This window comes from Coturnix japonica, unplaced genomic scaffold (genome assembly GCF_054131305.1).
Source record: "Coturnix japonica strain WE unplaced genomic scaffold, WE-NBRP24 Scf102, whole genome shotgun sequence".
NCBI classification, from domain to species: Eukaryota; Metazoa; Chordata; class Aves; order Galliformes; family Phasianidae; genus Coturnix; species Coturnix japonica.
Genome location: NW_028189005.1, coordinates 623 through 13,795, shown reverse-complemented (window position 1 = coordinate 13,795; position 13,173 = coordinate 623). Strand labels below are relative to the sequence as shown.

General features: G+C 53.9%; 1 protein-coding gene across 6 annotated transcripts in view; it reads left to right on the top strand.

Annotated features, from left to right (window-relative positions):
- Nucleotides 1-7,663, top strand: part of LOC146751293 (protein deacetylase HDAC6-like) — a 45,857-nt gene extending 38,194 nt beyond the window's left edge. For 5 of the 6 annotated variants that reach the window (XM_085534861.1, XM_085534859.1, XM_085534860.1 and 2 more), the window contains 3 exons: nt 3,753-3,886; nt 3,998-4,066; nt 7,394-7,663. In XM_085534861.1, the coding sequence (XP_085390987.1) occupies nt 3,753-3,886; nt 3,998-4,066; nt 7,394-7,634 (444 nt within the window). In that variant the 3' untranslated portion in view covers nt 7,635-7,663. The remainder of the gene's footprint in view (nt 1-3,752; nt 3,887-3,997; nt 4,067-7,393) is intronic. The other variant, XR_014941691.1, reaches the window with a different exon arrangement.
- Nucleotides 7,664-13,173: the final 5,510 nt, after the last annotated feature.

The following is a 13,173-nucleotide window of genomic DNA, read 5'->3' as shown; positions in this document are numbered from 1 at the left end:
GGGGCTCTATAGGGGAATATGGGGCTCCATAGGGGGATATGGGGGGCTCCATAATGGGGGGGGGTCCTACCACTGCGCCTGCCTGGCTGCGGGGGCTGCGTGCTGCGCCGTCAGCGCTGTGCTCAGTGGGAAGGTGGGGGTCTATGGGGGGATATGAGGGGGATATGGGGCTCTATAGGGGGATATGAGGCTCCATAGGGGGATATGGGGTGTCTATTAGGGGATATGGGGGGATATGAGGGGGATATGGGGGTCTATAGGGGGATATGGGGGGATATAAGGGGGTATGGGGGGGATATGGGGTTATATGGGGGAATATAGGGGGATATGGGGTGTCTATTAGGGGATATGGGGGGTATGGGGGGATATAGGGGGATATGGGGCTCCATAGGAGGAAATGGGGCTCTATATGGGGGAAAATGGGGTCCATAGGGGGATATGGGGATCCATAGGGGGATATGGGGGGATATGAGGGATATGGGGGGGTATGGGGGGATATGGGGGGGATATGGGGGGATATGGGGGGATATGGGGCTCCATAGGGGGATATGGGGGCTCTATAGGGGGATATGGGACTCCATAGGGGGATATGGGGGCTCTATAGGGGGATATGAGGCTCCATAGGGGGGGATATGGGGTCCATAGGGGGATATGGGGCTCCATAGGGGGATATGGGGCTCTATAGGGGGATATGAGGCTCCATAGGGGGATATGGGGCTCTATAGGGGGAAATGGGGGCTTCATAGGGGGATATGGGACTCCATAGGGGGAAATGGGGGTCCATAAGGGGAAATGGGGGCTCTATAGGGGATAATGGGGGTCCATAGGGGGATATGGGGCTCCATAGGGGGAAATGGGGCTCTATATGGGGGGAAATGGGGGTCCATAGGGGGAAATGGGGCTTTATAGGGGGGAAATGGGGTCCATAGGGGGATATGGGGGTCCATAGGGGGATATGGGGGTCCATAGGGGGAAATGGGGGGGGTCTTTGGGGGGGGGTCTCCATAGGGTGAAATGGGGCTCCATAGGGGGAAGTGGGGCTCCATAGGGGGAAATGGGGCTCCATAGGAGGAAATGTGAGACCAGGAGACCCCCATAGGGCCCCCATAGAGGCTATAGGAGACCCAGAGACCCCCATAGAGGCTATAGGAGACCCAGAGACCCCCATAGAGGCTATAGGAGACCCAGAGACCCCCATAGTGGGCATTGAGACCCCCATAGTGGCCATAGGGCCCCCATAGAGGCTATAGGAGACCCAGAGACCCCCATAGTGGCCATAGGGACCCCCATAGGGCCCCCATAGAGGCTATAGGAGACCCAGAGCCCCCCATGTTACCCCCTATATCCCCCCATAGAGGCTATAGGAGACCCAGAGACCCCCATAGAGACCATAGGAGACTCAGAGACCCCCATAGGGCCCCCATAGAGGCTATAGGAGACCCAGAGACCCCCATAGAGGCTATAGGAGACCCAGAGACCCCCATAGAGACTATAGAATCCCCAGAGCCCCCCATGTTCCCCCCTATATCCCCCCATAGAGGCAATAGGAGACCCAGAGACCCCCATAGAGGCTATAGGAGACCCAGAGCCCCCCATGTTCCCCCCTATATCCCCCCATAGAGGCTATAGGAGACCCAGAGCCCCCCATAGAGGCTATAGGATCCCCAGAGCCCCCCATGTTCCCCCCTGTATCCCCCCATAGAGGCTATAGGAGACCCAGAGACCCCCATAGAGACTAAAGGAGACCCAGAGACCCTCATAGTGGGCATTGAGACCCCCATAGTGGCCATAGGGCCCCCCATAGAGACTAAAGGAGACCCAGAGACCCCCATAGAGACTAAAGGAGACCCAGAGACCCACATAGGGCCCCCATAGAGGCTATAGGAGACCCAGAGACCCCCATAGTGGGCATTGAGACCCCCATAGAGTCCTTTATGACCCCCATAGAAACTATAGGAGACCCAGAGCCCCCCATAGAGGCTATAGGAGACCCAGAGACCCCCATAGGGCCCCCATAGAGGCTATAGGATCCCCAGAGACCCCCATAGGGCCCCCATAGAGGCTATAGGGGACCCAGAGCCCCCCATGTTCCCCCCTATATCCCCCCATAGAGGCTATAGGAGACCCAGAGCCCCCCATAGGGGCTATAGGAGACCCAGAGACCCCCATAGAGGCTATAAGAGACTCAGAGACCCCCATAGGGGCTATAGGAGACTCAGAGACCCCCATAGAGGCTATAGGAGACCCAGAGTCCCCCATAGGGGCTATAGGAGACCCAGAGACCCCTCATAGAGGCTATAGGATCCCCAGAGCCTCCCATGGGGGCTATAGGAGACCCAGAGACCCCCATAGAGACTATAGGAGACCCAGAGACCCCCATAGGGCCCCCATAGAGGCTATAGGATCCCCAGAGCCCCCCATGTTCCCCCCTATATCCCCCCATAGAGGCTATAGGATCCCCAGAGCCCCCCATGTTCCCCCCTATATCCCCCCATAGAGGCTATAGGAGACCCAGAGCCCCCCATAGAGGCTATAGGAGACCCAGAGCCCCCCATGTTCCCCCCTATATCCCCCCATAGAGGCTATAGGAGACCCAGAGCCCCCCATGTTCCCCCCTATATCCCCCCATAGAGGCTATAGGAGACCCAGAGCCCCCCATGTTCCCCCCTATATCCCCCCATAGAGGCTATAGGAGACCCAGAGCCCCCCATGTTCCCCCCTATATCCCCCCATAGAGGCTATAGGATCCCCAGAGCCCCCCATGTTCCCCCCTATATCCCCCCATAGAGGCTATAGGAGACACAGAGACCCCCATAGAGGCTATAGGAGACACAGAGACCCCCATATAGACTAAAGGAGACCCAGAGACCCCCCATAGGGCCCCCATAGAGGCTATAGGAGACCCAGAGACCCCCATAGGGCCCCCATAGAGGCTATAGGAGACCCAGAGACCCCCATAGGGCCCCCATAGAGGCTATAGGAGACCCAGAGACCCCCATGTTCCCCCCTATATCCCCCCATAGAGGCTATAGGAGACCCAGAGCCCCCCATGTTCCCCCCTATATCCCCCCATAGAGGCTATAGGAGACCCAGAGCCCCCCATGTTCCCCCCTATATCCCCCCATAGAGGCTATAGGAGACACAGAGACCCCCCATAGAGGCTATAGGACCCCCAGAGCCCCCCACGTTACCCCCTATATCCCCCCATAGAGGCTATAGGAGACCCAGAGCCCCCCATGTTCCCTCCTATATCCCCCCATAGAGGCTATAGGAGACCCAGAGACCCCCATAGAGGCTATAGGAGACCCAGAGACCCCCATAGAGGCTATAGGAGACCCAGAGACCCCCATAGGGCCCTCATAGAGGCTATAGGGGACCCAGAGACCCCCATAGGGCCCCCATAGAGGCTATAGGAGACCCAGAGACCCCCCATAGGGCCCCCATAGAGGCTATAGGAGACCCAGAGACCCCCATAGGGCCCCCATAGAGGCTATAGGGGACCCAGAGACCCCCATAGGGCCCTCATAGAGGCTATAGGAGACCCAGAGACCCCCATAGGGCCCCCATAGAGGCTATAGGAGACCCAGAGACCCCCATAGGGCCCCCATAGAGGCTATAGGAGACCCAGAGACCCCCATAGGGCCCCCATAGAGGCTATAGGAGACCCAGAGCCCCCCATGTTCCCCCTATATCCCCCTATATCCCCCTATATCTCCCTATATCCCCCTATATCCCCCTATATCCCCCTATAGGCTCAGAACGCCCTGGCTGTGGTTCGCCCCCCCGGGCACCACGCAGCCCCCAACTCTGCCGCCGGGTTCTGCCTCTTTAACAACGTGGCCGTGGCCGCCCGACACGCTCAGCGTGTGGCCGGGGGGGACCTCAGGTATAATGGGGGGGGGGTCGGGTTGGAGACCCCATAAGGAACCCTAAAAGGATGGGGGTTATGGACCCCCCCCCCCCCCATTTATTGGTATTGAGTCCTATGGACCTGCAGGGTGCTGATAGTGGATTGGGATGTGCACCATGGGGACGGAACGCAGAGCATCTTCCAGGATGACCCCAGGTTTATTTATGGGGGATTTATGGGGGGTTATGGGGGGATATGGGGTTATATAGGGGGATATGGGGTGATATGGGGGGTTATGGGGGGTTATGGGGGGATATAGGGGGATATGGGGGGATATAGGGGGGGATATGGGGGGCCATGGGGGGATATAGGGGGGGATATGGGGGGTTATGGGGTGATATGGGGGGGATATGGGGTTATATGGGGGGATATGGGGTTATATGGGAGGGATATGGGGTTATATGGGGGGATATGGGGTTATGTGGGGGGATATGGGGTTATATGGGGGGATATGGGGTTATATGGGGGGGATATGGGGTTATATGGGGGGATATGGGGTGGTATAGGAAGGGATATGGGGGGCCATGGGGGGATATAGGGGGGGATATGGGGGGTTATGGGGTGATATGGGGGGATATAGGGGGATATAGGGGTTATGGGGTGATATGGGCGGTTATGGGTGGATATAGGGGGATATGGGGTGATATAGGGGGGATATGGGGGGTTATAGGGTGATATAGAGGGGGATATGGGGTGATATGGGGTGATTTGGGGGGATATGGGGGGTATAGGGGGGATATGGGGTGATATGGGGGGGATATGGGGGGTATAGGGGGGATATGGGGTGATATAGGGGTTATGGGGTGATATGGGGGGTTATGGGGTTATATGTGGTGATATGGAAGGATATAGGGGGATATGGGGTTATATGGGGTGATATGGGGGGTTATGGGGTGATATAGGGGGGGATATGGGGGGTTATGGGGTGATATTGGGGGGATATGGGGTTATATGGGGGGTTATGGGGTGATATAGGGGGGATATGGGGTGATATAGGGGGGGATATGGGGGGTTATGGGGTGATATAGGGGGCTTATGGGGTGATATGGGGGGATATAGGGGGATAAAGAGGGGGATATGGGGTGATATGGGGGGATTATGGGGTGATATGGGGGGTTATAGGGGGATATAGGGGTTATATGGGGTGATATGGGGGGTTATAGGGTGATATGGGGGGTATAGGGGGGATATGGGGTGATATGGGGGGGATATGGGGGGTTATGGGGTGATACGGGGGGGATATGGGGTTATATGGGGGGGATATGGGGTGATATGGGGGGTTATGGGGTTATATGGGGGGGATATGGGGTTATATGGGGGGGATATGGGGGGTTATGGGGTGATACGGGGGGGATATGGGGTTATATGGGGGGTTATGGGGTGATATAGGGGGATATGGGGTTATATGGGCGGTTATGGGGGGATATGGGGTTATATGGGGTGATATGGGGTTATATGGGGGGATATGGAGTGATATGGGGGGGATATGGGGTGATATGGGGTGATTTGGGGGGATATGGGGTGATATAGGGGAGTTATGGGGTGATATGGGGGGATATAGGGGGATATAGGGGTTATGGGGTGATATGGGGGGGATATGGGGTGATATAGGGAGGGATATGGGGAGTTATGGGGTGATATGGGGGGTTATGGGGTGATATGGGGGGTTATGGGGTGATATGGGGGGTTATGGGGTGATATGGGGGGGGATATGGGATTATATGGGGTGATATGGGGTTATATGGGGGGATATGGGGTTATATGGGGGGGATATGGGGGTGATATGGGGTGATGGGGGGCGTATAGGGGGGATATGGGGTGATATGGGGGGGATATGGGGTGATATAGGGGGGCTATGGGGTGATATGGGGGGATATGGGGTGATATAGGGGGGTTATGGGGGGATATGGGGCTCCTTTGGGTTTCCTATGGGTCCTTTGGGTTCCTATGGGTCCCTATGTCTCCTATGGGTCCCTATGTCTCCAATGGGGTTCCTATGTCTCCTATGGGTTCCTATGTCTCCTATGGGTTCCTATGGGTTCCTATGTCTCCTATGGGATTCCTATGGGTCTATTGGGTTTCCTATGGTTCCTACGGGCCCTTTGGGTTCCTATGGGTTCCTATGGGTTCCCTATGTCTCCTATGGGTTCCTATGGGTTTCCTATGTCTCCTATGGGTTCCTATGGGTCCTTAGGGTTCCTATGGGGTTCCTATGGCTCCTATGGGTTCCTATGGGTCCCTATGTCTCCTATAGGTCCCTATGTCTCCTATGGGTTCCTATGGGTTTCCTATGGGTCTATTGGGTTTCCTATGGGTCTATTGGGTTTCCTATGGGTCTATTGGGTTTCCTATGGGTCCTATGGGCCCTTTGGGTTCCTGTGGGTCTCTATGTCTCCTATGGGTTCCTATGGGTTCCTATGTCTCCTATGGGTTTCCTATGGGTTCCTATGGGTTCCCTATGTCTCCTATGGGTTCCTATGGGTTTCCTATGTCTCCTATGGGTTCCTATGGGTTTCCTATGTCTCCTATGGGTTCCTAAGGGTCCTTAGGGTTCCTATGGGGTTCCTATGGCTCCTATGGGTTCCTATGGGTCCCTATGTCTCCTATAGGTCCCTATGTCTCCTATGGGTTCATATGGGTTCCCTATGGGTCTATTGGGTTCCCTATGGGTCTATTGGGTTTCCTATGGGTCTATTGGGTTCCCTATGGGTCTATTGGGTTTCCTATGGGTCTATTGGGTTTCCTATGGGTCCTATGGGCCCTGTGGGTTCCTATGGGGTTCCTATGTCTCCTATGGGTCCCTATGTCTCCTATGGGTTCCTATGGGTTCCTATGTCTCCTATGGGTTCCCTATGGGTCTATTGGGTTCCCTATGGGTCTATTGGGTTTCCTATGGGTTCCTATGTCTCCTATGGGTTCCTATGGGTCTATTGGGTTTCCTATGGGTCTATTGGGTTTCCTATGGGTCCTATGGGCCCTGTGGGTTCCTATGGGGTTCCTATGTCTCCTATGGGTCCCTATGTCTCCTATGGGTTCCTATGGGTTCCTATGTCTCCTATGGGTTCCCTATGGGTCTATTGGGTTCCCTATGGGTCTATTGGGTTTCCTATGGGTTCCTATGTCTCCTATGGGTTCCTATGGGTCTATTGGGTTTCCTATGGGTCTATTGGGTTTCCTATGGGTCCTATGGGCCCTGTGGGTTCCTATGGGGTTCCTATGTCTCCTATGGGTCCCTATGTCTCCTATGGGTTCCTATGGGTTCCTATGTCTCCTATGGGTTCCCTATGGGTCTATTGGGTTCCCTATGGGTCTATTGGGTTTCCTATGGGTTCCTATGTCTCCTATGGGTTCCTATGGGTCTATTGGGTTTCCTATGGGTCTATTGGGTTTCCTATGGGTCCTATGGGCCCTTTGGGTTCCTATGGGTTCCTATGGGTTCCTATAGGTTCCCATGTCTCCCCCACCCCACCCCCTATATTTCAGCGTCCTGTACATGTCCCTACACCGCCACGACGGCAGTTTCTTCCCGGGGGGCAGCGGTGGGTCCCCCTGGCGGCGGGGGAGGGGCGCGGGGCTGGGCTACACCGTCAACGTGGGCTGGGGGGGGCCACGCATGGGAGACCCCGATTATATGGCCGCCTTCACACGCATCCTGCTGCCCATTGCCTGCCAGGTAACATCCCATACACACCATAGAGCCCATAGACCCTATAACCCCCTATAGCACCCCATAACCCCCCTATAGACCCTATAACCCCCTATAGCACCCCATAACCCCCCCATAGACCCTATAACCACCCTATAGCACCCCATAACCCCCTCATAGCAACCCATAACCCCCCTATAGCACCCCATAACCCCCCATAGACCCTATAACCACCCTATAGCACCCCATAACCCCCCATAGACACCATAGAGCCCATAGACCATATAGACACCATAGAGCCCATAGACCCTATAACCACCCTATAGCACCCCATAACCCCCCATAGACACCATAGAGCCCATAGACCATATAGACACCATAGAGCCCATAGACCCTATAACCACCCTATAGCACCCCATAACCCCCCATAGACACCATAGAGCCCATAGGCCCTATAACCACCCTATAGAACCCCATAACCCCCATAGACACCATAGAGCCCATAGACCCTATAGACACCATAGAGCCCATAGACCCTATAACCACCCTATAGCACCCCATAACCCCCCATAGACACCATAGAGCCCATAGGCCCTATAACCACCCTATAGAACCCCATAACCCCCATAGACACCATAGAGCCCATAGACCCTATAGACACCATAGAGCCCATAGACCCTATAACCACCCTATAGCACCCCATAACCCCCCATAGACCCCATAACCCCCCCATAGACCCCAGAACCCCCCTATATACACCATAATCCCCCATAGACACCATAGAGCCCATAGACCCTATAACCACCCTATAGCACCCCATAATCCCCCATAGACCCCATAACCACCCTATAGCACCCCATAACCCCCCCATAGACCCTATAACCACCCTATAGCACCCCATAACCCCCCATAGACACCATAGAGCCCATAGACCCTATAACCCCCTATAGCACCCCATAATCCCCCATAGACACCATAGAGCCCATAGACCCTATAACCACCCTATATACACCATAACCACCCTATATACACCATAGAGCCCATAGACCCTATAACCCCCTATAGCACCCCATAACCCCCCATAGACACCATAGAGCCCATAGACCCTATAGACACCATAGAGCCCATAGACCCTATAACCACCCTATAGAACCCCATAACCCCCATAGACACCATAGAGCCCATAGACCCTATAGACACCATAGAGCCCATAGACCCTATAACCACCCTATAGCACCCCATAACCCCCCATAGACCCCATAACCCCCCCATAGACCCCAGAACCCCCCTATATACACCATAACCCCCCATAGACCCCATAACCCCCCATAGACCCTATAACCACCTATAGAACCCCATATACCCCCCATAGACACCATAGAGCCCATAGACCCTATAACCCCCTATAGCACCCCATAACCCCCCATAGACCCTATAACCACCCTATAGCACCCCATAACCCCCCATAGACACCATAGACCCCATAGACACCATAGAGCCCATAGACCCTATAACCCCCTATAGCACCCCATAACCCCCCCATAGACCCTATAACCACCCTATAGCACCCCATAACCCCCCATAGACCCCATAGACCCTATAACCACCCTATAGCACCCCATAACCCCCCTATATACACCATAACCCCCCTATATACCCCATAACCCCCCTATATACCCCATAACCCCCCTATATACACCATAACCCCCCTATAGAACCCCATATACCCCTCATAGCAACCCATAACCCCCCTATATACCCCATAACCCCCCTATAGCACCCCATAACCCCCCCATAGACCCTATAACCACCCTATAGCACCCCATAACCCCCCCATAGACCCTATAACCCCCTATAGCACCCCATAACCCCCCCATAGACCCTATAACCACCCTATAGCACCCCATAACCCCCCCATAGACCCTATAACCCCCTATAGCACCCCATAACCCCCCTATAGAACCCCATATACCCCCCCATAGACCCCATAACCCCCCTATAGCCCTTATAGAACCCCATAATCCCCCATAGACACCATAGAGCCCATAGACCCTATAACCACCCTATAGCACCCCATAACCCCCATAGACACCATAGAGCCCATAGACCCTATAGACACCATAGAGCCCATAGACCCTATAACCACCCTATAGCACCCCATAATCCCCCATAGACACCATAGAGCCCATAGACCCTATAGACACCATAGAGCCCATAGACCCTATAACCACCCTATAGCACCCCATAATCCCCCATAGACCCCATAACCCCCTATGGCACCCAATAACCCCCCTACAGAACCCCATATACCCCCCCATAGACCCCATAACCCCCCTATAACCCCCTATAGCACCCCATAACCCCCCATAGACACCATAGAGCCCATAGACCCTATAACCCCCTATAGCACCCCATAACCCCCTCATAGCAACCCATAACCCCCCTATATACACCATAACCCCCCTATAGCCCCTATAGCACCCCATAACCCCCCATAGACACCATAGAGCCCATAGACCCTATAACCCCCTATAGCACCCCATAACCCCCTCATAGCAACCCATAACCCCCCTATATACCCCATAACCCCCCTATAGAACCCCATATACCCCCCCATAGACCCCATAACCCCCCTATAGCCCCTATAGAGCCCCATAACCCCCCCATAGACACCATAGACCCCATAGACCCTATAACCACCCTATAGCACCCCATAACCCCCCATAGCAACCTATAACCCCCCTATATACCCCATAACCCCCCTATAGCCCCTATAGCACCCCATAATCCCCCATAGACACCATAGAGCCCATAGACCCTATAACCACCCTATAGCACCCCATAACCCCCCATAGACACCATAACCCCCCATAGACCCTATAACCACCCTATAGAACCCCATAATCCCCCATAGACACCATAGACCCCATAGACCCTATAACCACCCTATAGCACCCCATAACCCCCCATAGACACCATAGAGCCCATAGACCCTATAACCACCCTATAGCACCCCATAACCCCCCATAGACCCCATAACCCCCCATAGACCCTATAACCACCTATAGAACCCCATATACCCCCCATAGACACCATAGAGCCCATAGACCCTATAACCCCCTATAGCACCCCATAACCCCCCTATAGAACCCCATATACCCCCCCATAGACCCCATAACCCCCCTATAGCCCCTATAGAGCCCCATAACCCCCCCATAGACACCATAGAGCCCATAGACCCTATAACCCCCTATAGCACCCCATAACCCCCCATAGACCCCATATACCCCCCCATAGACCCCATAACCCCTCTATAGCCCCTATAGAGCCCCATAACCCCCCCATAGACACCATAGAGCCCATAGACCCTATAACCCCCTATAGCACCCCATAACCCCCCATAGACACCATAGAGCCCATAGACCCTATAACCACCCTATAGAACCCCATATACCCCCCATAGACACCATAGACCCCGTAGACCCTATAACCACCCTATATACACCATAACCACCCCATAGACACCATAGAGCCCATAGACCCTATAACCCCCTATAGCACCCCATAACCCCCCATAGACACCATAGAGCCCATAGACCCTATAACCACCCTATAGCACCCCATAACCCCCCTATAGAACCCCATATACCCCATAGACCCCATAACCCCCCTATATACCCCATAACCCCCCTATAGAATCCCATAGACCCCATAGACCCCATAACCCCCCTATAGAACCCCATATACCCTATAGACCCCATAACCCCCTATATACCCCATAACCCCCCTATAGAACCCCATATACCCCATAGACCCCATAACCCCCCTATAGAACCCCATATACCCCATAGACCCCATAACTCCCCTATATACACCATAACCCCCCCCATACACCACATAACCCCTCCATAGACCCCATAGACCCTATAACCCCCCTATAGAACCCCATATACCCCATAGACCCCATAACCCCCCTATATACACCATAAACCCCCTATAGACACCATAACCCCCCTATAGAACCCCATATACCCCATAGACCCCATAACTCCCCTATATACATCATAACCTCCCCATAGACCCCATAGCACCCTATATCACCCCATAACCCCCCCATAGACCCCTATAACCCCTCTATATACACCATAACCCCCCTATATACACCATAACACCCCTATATACCCCATAACCCCCCTATATACACCATAACACCCCTATATACCCCATAACCCCCCTATATACACCATAACCCCCCTATATACCCCATAACCCCCCTATAGAACCCCATATACCCCATAGACCCCGTAACCCCCCTATAGAACCCCATAGACACCATAACCCCCCTATATACACCATAACCACCCCATATACCCCCCTATATACACTATAACCCCCCCATAGACCCCATAACCCCCCATAGACACCATAGAGCCCATAGACCCTATAACCCCCTATAGCACCCCATAACCCCCATAGACCCCATAACCCCCCTATATACACCATAATCCCCCATAGACACCATAGAGCCCATAGACCCTATAACCCCCTATAGAACCCCATAACCCCCCATAGACACCATAGAGCCCATAGACCCTATAACCACCCTATAGCACCCCATAACCCCCCATAGACACCATAGAGCCCATAGACCCTATAGACACCATAGACCCCATAGCGCCCCATAACCCCCTATAGCACCCCATAACCCCCCTATAGAACCCCATATACCCCCCCATACACCCCATAACCCCCCTATAGCCCCTATAGAGCCCCATAACCCCCCCATAGACACCATAGAGCCCATAGACCCTATAACCCCCTATAGCACCCCATAACCCCCTCATAGCAACCCATAACCCCCCTATAGCACCCCATAACCCCCCCATAGACCCTATAACCACCCTATATACATCATAACCCCCCTATATACCCCATAAACCCCCCATAGACCCCATAGCACCCTATATCACACCATAACCCCCCTATATACACCATACCCCCCCATAGACCCCAGAACCCCCCTATAGAACCCATATACCCCATAGACCCCATAACACCCCTATATACACCATAACCCCCCTATAGAACCCCATATACACCATAGACCCCATAACCCCCCTATATACACCATAACCACCCCATATACCCCCCTATATACACTATAACCCCCCCCATAGACCCCATAACCCCCCCATAGATCCCATAACTCCCCTATATCCCCATATAACCCCCATATAACCCCATATAACCCCCATATAACCCCATATAACCCCCCCATATCCCCATATAACCCCCCCATATCCCCATATAACCCCCCTATATCCCCATATAACCCCCCTGTATCCCCATATAACCCCATATAACCCCCCTATATCCCCATATAACCCCCTATATCCCCATATAACCCCATATAACCCCCCTATATCCCCATATAACCCCATATAACCCCCCTATATCCCCATATAACCCCATATAACCCCATATAACCCCCATATAACCCCATATACCCCCCATATCCCCATATAACCCCCATATAACCCCATATAACCCCATATAACCCCCCCATATCCCCATATAACCCCCCCATATCCCCATATAACCCCCCTATATCCCCATA